The 7,026-nt window shown below is 42.5% G+C and overlaps 1 protein-coding gene across 1 annotated transcript in view; it reads left to right on the top strand.

The window, feature by feature from the left end:
• The first annotated feature begins 5,228 nt into the window (after positions 1-5,228).
• Positions 5,229-7,026, top strand: part of CHODL (chondrolectin) — a 46,310-nt gene continuing 44,512 nt past the window's right edge. Inside the window, exon 1 of the mRNA XM_077807275.1 lies at positions 5,229-5,319. Coding sequence (XP_077663401.1) covers positions 5,229-5,319 — 91 coding nt within the window. The remainder of the gene's footprint in view (positions 5,320-7,026) is intronic.

The raw sequence follows: 7,026 nt of genomic DNA, 5'->3' as shown, positions 1-7,026 counted from the left end.
TTTTTGTAAAAATCACATCCCAGATGATTTGATTCTTATAAGTGGATGATTTTTACAAGCGGAATTGCAAAGAATAGATGAAATTGACCATTATGTTTTAAACAACTGGCTTTGTTTATTCAGCTGAGAAATGTCTCATTTACCATAACTAAATTCTTTAGACTTTAACATAGATATTCAACATGAAACAAAACCACACCAACAGTCTAACTGAACAACACACTATATTATTATTACCCAATCATTTAGCAGGTGCGTTTATTCAAGGCAATTATGAATACTGTACAGCATGTTACAACTTCACACAAAGCGTAGGTTAGCGGAGCTATATACCTCTAAAGGTAAAGATCCAAAGATCCAAATTTTAAAAATTGTTCAAATAAACTGCAACAAATATAACATATGAAAGTGCATTACACTGAGTTTGATAGCATAAATTTAAATGCAAAACAACAAAATGGGTGGTTAACAGTATTGACTCACATTATTATTTATTTTTGAGTGTCTCCTTCTGTCCCCAGAGTGGCATGTCTGGTGCTGTGAATTCACAATGCAATGGCACAGTTGCTGTTTGATTACAAACTTGTCTGATGTTCCCTGGATGATTGCATGATCCACAACATTGTTAACCAGCTTTTCAAGGCAATGTAGGAGGTTAAAATCACTGAAGCCCCTGTACAACAGGCCATTTGTCAATTTTTTCATCACATCCTCCATTTGGGTCAAGGATGGCACAATTACCTTGTCATTCAGAGTCCGCCCCTGCATCGTTTTTGGGTTTCACTTCAAATTGGTCTCAGATCTAAGTCACAATGTCCTCGTCAGAGTCAGGTTGTATAACAAAAGCATTGTCATCGATGTCTATCCACTCTTAACATTCGTGTGCACTGAGTTCTTTTGGTGGCTCAACAACAATTGCATCTCTTATGGGTGCTATGACCAGACATCCTTTTTCCCAGCAATTCTGGATTGTTGAAGCATTGACATCACACCAGGCATTTGCAAGCGTTAGAATGGCATCTAAAAGACTGATCTTCATGGCAATTTCCACAGCAGTAGCCCGGTTGTTCTTATCATCAGTGTGATGCACCACCCTGTGAGCCATTTGCTTGCAAAAGTATGCTTTGGCAGTTCTGATAATTCCCTAATCACATGGCTGAAAGATAGAAGTTGTGTTCTTTGGGAGGAATTCAAGTGGGATATTTCTCAGTGCTACATCTTTCATCATGTGGGCTGTGTAGTTGTCCACAAGTAGCAAAATTTTTCTCCTTTCCTGTCCCAAATTTCAATCCCAGTCCTTCAGCCACTCACCAGATAGATACCCCATCATTCAGGCAGATGCATTGGCAATGTAGTGGACTGGACGATGTTTCGCATTTTTAAAAGACGGAGGGTTTCGACTTTTCCCAATGATGAAAAGGTTTTTTTTTCTTACTAGTCATGGAACTGATGAACGGAGCAGAAATTCTTTCTTTAGACTTCTTTCCTTCTTTTATTGTCTGATTTAAAGGCAAGAGTCCCACCAGGCAGGGCTCAAAAGTAAATTCCACTTTCATCTGTACTGAAATGTCATCTTCAGCGATATCACATCTCATTTTTTCATCCACTTGTTTTCTAACCATTCTTCATGTGACCTAATGTCCGTGTCTTTGGGCTTCTCCATGCATTTTCTTAAAAACAATCCCCCTTCAGTTTTTTAAAGGGCTCAAACCAGCCAGTGCTGGCCTTAAAGTCAGTAACGCACAGGGACACCACCAGTTCTGCTTTCTACATCACCAGCCGTTCACTTGACGGGGGTGGGGGAGGGAGGATTTCTCTCTCTGGAATTTCTGAGCCACTTTATAAGCGCCACCTCGACCATAGATGCCTTGCCTCATCACACTCTTTTTCTGTCTTCTTCATTTTGTATGATGCTCTCCTTGTCTTTGAGAATCTTAGACAATATAGGTGGTGCAATGCCCAGTTTCTGAGCTGTGGTCTTGGGAAGACTAACATAGGACTCCAGGAGGTAGCATTTTTCATCTGCAGAAAGCATTTCTTTTCCCTGCCATGTTGACTCACACATAAATGGCACAACTTGTTTTTTCTACACAGGGATTATATTTTTTGCATGCTATGTGCCTAATAACACAAGATGTGATCAAATTCAGATTCAAAACAGCTTTATTGGCTTATTACATGTCATTGCGCTGGATCAAGTATTGTATTACATGTAGTCAGTTTGCCCTGAAATGATTCTTATAAATGGATTGCTTGATTCTTACAAGTGGGGTATTTAGCATGGTTAGTATAGGAATGATTTTGTCCGAGTGGTTTTGATCACTATATGTGGTGGATTCTTCTATCAGTAATTCTTATATATGGAATACACTTATGACAGAATCTGCTTTAAGCTTCCCTATGTGAACCCTATTGGAAGGGTCATGATGGGTACCAGTGCAAGCATGGTAAAGAAGCTAACCAGGTTGTCAAGCCCTGGAAGCGTGTCTGGAGCTGTGCAGAGGCATGGCAGATACAATTTCAATTGATGGAGACTTTATTGGCATAACAAACTATGCAAGTGTTGTCAAAGCATAAGAAAAAGAAGTCAGACTCTTCAGGTATCAGTGGCATGTACAGCCCATCTTGGATGGAGCTTCACACAATTTTAGGGGTTTCATCCCCTATATCAGTTTATCATTACCATCCCTTCTTAATACAGTGACAGGTTGCTAAATAGCACAATGCAGCTTTTGACATCTCTCTCTCTTTCCCTTTTCTACACCATCAGGCCTGGCTTTTCCTCATTGCTCTTTGATGGGATATGCTCTATGATTCTTGATAATTTGTAGAATTATCTTTCTCGCAATCCCTCATGTTTGGGACATTGGGGTAGAAGTTTACACACATGGGATAAACCTGTGGGGTTTTGGCTGCCATCATTACCTAGATATTGTCAGCATAGCAACGCTTAGGTGGCCACGCTCCATCTCTTCCACAATGCCAATAGTGTCAAATGAGGAATGGGTGGAATTTCAGAAGCCATGGAGGTTTCCGGTTAAATTCTCTACTTTTGTTTATTTTTGCACAGGAAGAGGCCATATGACCCCACGTGACTATTTTGAGGCTGATACACTGCGGCACTATAAACTTGGAAAGTACTAGAGACCTCACTGGAAACTTGAAAGCTATAGTGGAAAAGTCTGTATAAACCAAGTAAAAACACAAATCCTATTATTAAGTAATAAAAAAAAGTTGGGAACAAAATGCTGTATATTTTAAGTAGATTTTCAATTACTGTTTAGAAACCTAACACTGGGTTTTTCAGTATGAAAGCCGGTCTCACATATTTCTAAAGCAGCTAGGAAATCCCTTAAATTTTTGAAAATCCATTCTAAGCTGAGATATATTGACTTCAAGACCAGTTATAACAACTGTTGGGGAGGTGGGGGGGAGGAGATTTACAAATGTGCCATATACATGGCTAGTATTTGGAATCTGAGGGACAAGCCCCCAAAGAATTTGTATAGAAGATGTCCATTAAACACAATGGTCTATACTAATCATGAATCGTGCTCTGTAATAAAATAAACCACTCACAAGTACATACCTAAGCGAAACAGTTGAGACCATAATCCCAAAAGAAAAGTCACTGGGGGCTTCTTTTAAAGTGTTATAAACATAATTATCATAATGTATCAAAACAGTAATCTGGATTTGGCTACAGTAGCCTAACAGAGAGAGCAGGAGAGATTCTCTTTTACAAAAATAAGTAGAAAATATATGTTTATTCATATTCTTATGGAGAAAAACCCTTAATGGAAAAAAAATTCCTTAAGCACTTAATAGAGATGCTCTCTAGGGTCTGATCCTGAATATAATGAACTAAATGGCAAAATTGTCATTGATATTAATGGTACTGTACAGGCTCAAATCCCTATAGTGTAGGGGATCTACAGAAATTATTTCAAATAGATGGAATTTAATGGAGAGTGACATGCCTGCTGCAAAATTCTATAGTTTGGCTAAACACTAGTGAGGTGGGAGGAGGTATTTTTTCATGCTTTGTGTGTATATAAAAAGATCTTCTACACTTTCCACAGTATGCATCCGATGAAGTGAGCTGTAGCTCAGGAAAGCTTATGCTCAAATAAATTGGTTAGTCTCTAAGGTGCTACAAGTACTCCTTTTCTTTTTGCGAATACAGACTAACAGGGCTGTTACTCTGAAACTCCCTAGCTAGGATTTCATTCTCTAGTTGTTTCTGCAGGACATTTCCATGGTAGTATAGCACAATATGACTTTAAGATTTAGAGATGGGCCAAATGAAAAGCCCTGATTTGAATCCCCCCTCCCTGAAATACGGATGGGGATGGTCGAGTATGACTCTTGGGTGCTTGTTCTCCACGGTCTGTTTCCATAACCATTCAACGACGAAACCCGTTTGGCTGAGATCCAGTTCCAGAATTCAGGAAAATCCTGCCCGGTATTGAATTCCCCGAGCCGGTTCCCTCTTGCTCTATCCATCTTGCCAGGTACCCCAGCGAGTGAAGCATTACACAGCCGCTCGGAGTAAAATGACCCCCTAGCCTGCCACTTCCCTGCACATTCAGCAGTTTGAAAACGAAAGGGAGCCAGCCCCCTGCCAGACTCTTATGGCACAGCTGTGTATGCAAATCGACCCCGAAGCTCTGGGTTCCCGCCTGCCCCCCAGGAAGGCGGAGGGGCTGCTGCTGAGTCCACCCATCCGGCGTGCCCTGGGTCCCGCTCTGTGCCAGAAGAGCTGCAGCGTTGCGCGTGGGGCGGTTCACACCGGAGGGGGGCTGGCGGCAGCAGCAGAAATCAATAGTCTGGGGCTGGTTTCTTCCCAGGCACAACATCTCGGGCTGGCTATATAACAAGGAGCATCCACGCCCCGCTCAGCATCAGCCGGAGCCGCGGGACCCGAGAGAGAGGCACAGGCAGGGCCAGGCACCGGGGGAGAGAGCCCAGAGAAGGGGGGGAGTGGGCAGCAAGGGGGCAGCGCGTTGCTCTGGCCCAGGGAAATGTGCGGCGCTGCAGCGGCTTGGGATTCGCTGGGCGCCCCGCTGCTCTGAGCGCTCGCGGTGCTGGTGCAAGTGGGGAGGACCTGCGGCTGCTGGAGCATCTCCCCGGGGGAAGCAGCAGCAGCAGCAGCGCGGTGGGTGCAGGTGCAGCAGCAGCCCGTGCTTGGTGCCGCCTTTGTTTTGTGCTGGGACTCCCCCGTCGCTATGAGCGCCTCTCCCTCCAGGCTGATCCCCCTGCTGCTGGGTGCCGCGATGCTGCGGGGGCCGAGCTGCCTCTCCCTGCGAGTCCTCAGCGGTGAGTGAGCGAGAGAGGGCGTGGGGCTTCCCTCCAAGCCTGCCGGACATACACTGGGAAGGGAACTGCCCGGCTGTCACAGCTGCAGCCGGTTACGGCCAAATCCACCAAATCGTGGAGACCCAGACCCTACTCAGGCATCGCTCTCACTGACTGCAGCGGCAGCTGTGCCTGACGGGGGCTGGTGCGGGAAACCTGGTTAGATGAAGAAAAGGGGAGAAGGCAGGATTTATTTAACGCGGTTAGGGCCAAATCATGCGTTCCTCACTCTGGCCGAACTTCCCCTGAAGTTTTGGCAGAAGCAGGACTGGAGGAGCTAGCCTGAGAGTTCAGTTTAGAAGAGACCCATCTAGTGCTTCTAACCCACGTCCTCTCTCTAACTGCCCCCATCATCACAGGTCCCAAAGTTGGAAGACATCGTCCGTTTAGGGACAAATCCTGAAGTTCTTCCTCCGTCCCTTATACAGGCAAAACTCCCCCTTAAAGTCAGAGCTAAGCCTAAGGAAAGACTGCAGGATTTGGCCCTTACAATTTATATTGACATTGCTCATAAGAGCCATAGAGAGCCTTGCCTCTAAAAAAATAATCAGAATATGCTGTTAAATTAGTTGATGGGACAGGGACGGATTAAAATATATATGTTGTGACAATTCACACTTAGGGTGACTATATGAAGGAATTTTATAAGCTATTTGTTCTGTGTTGTCTCCCTTTTGATTTCAGTTCATTTTGATCAATGAAAACAAGCTAGTCCGTTTCACCTTTGTTGATAGTTGGCTTCTAGTCAATTGCACATAAAAGTTCTCATGACCTGGCAATTGCTGCGGTCTGGATTTCAAGTAGCAGTCATTTTTTTAAAAATCAACTTTCCACTGATTTTTTTAAAAAAAGAAATAATTGAAACATCCTCTATAAAATTAAGACAATGTGATAATGATAACAAAGTTTGGTTTTTAAGGTACTGAGATCATCAGTGAGTTAACTACCTTTACTGGCTGCAAACACAGGGACCTTTTTTTCTAAAAAAAATAGATTCATCATACATCATACATGAGAGGCTGGTTCTAGAAAAAGAATTAAATCTGGAACTTTTTCTTTTAAATAATGTTGAAGTTTTACTTTTATATATAGACATAGATGTAGATGGAGGGAGTGAAGATGTGAATTTAGTGATTGATTTTTGTTTTCCCATAAACTTGAGAAAGTCAGACTGGAAATGCTCATTAAAGTTGGATGCATTGTAGCCAAGCTGTTGCTCAATTTTCCCCTGCACAAGTCTGAAATTCACCTCATGTCCACATACTGTGCATCTTTTGAGAAGAGATTGTTTGTTGTAACTGTCATTTTTGTAATCTGCATAAGGACCAGCTAAATCTAAACAGAGACTGCCAAACTCATTACACTCAAAAGCAAATTTGATTCCAGATCTTCAGAGATAAAAAGCTAGATCAGCAAATCACTATGATACATTATGATCTGCAACCTCCCCAACATAAAGTTTTCTAAGGCATTTTTTGCTGCAACCAGAAGACAAGATATTTTTAAACATCTTGCTAAGCTCCAAAATGTCACTATTTTTGTGCCTTAAATTAACTATTTTTAAAAGGATAATAAAAGATACATGCTGCAGCACTTCTTTGTGTAGGATATCTTTATCTGTTCATCTGTCTATAGTTATATAGGATTGTTTCTTCTTTTTACAGTTTT

This window comes from Eretmochelys imbricata, chromosome 1, assembly GCF_965152235.1.
Source record: "Eretmochelys imbricata isolate rEreImb1 chromosome 1, rEreImb1.hap1, whole genome shotgun sequence".
Lineage (NCBI taxonomy): Eukaryota > Metazoa > Chordata > Testudines > Cheloniidae > Eretmochelys > Eretmochelys imbricata.
This window is presented reverse-complemented; position numbering and strand designations above follow the sequence as displayed.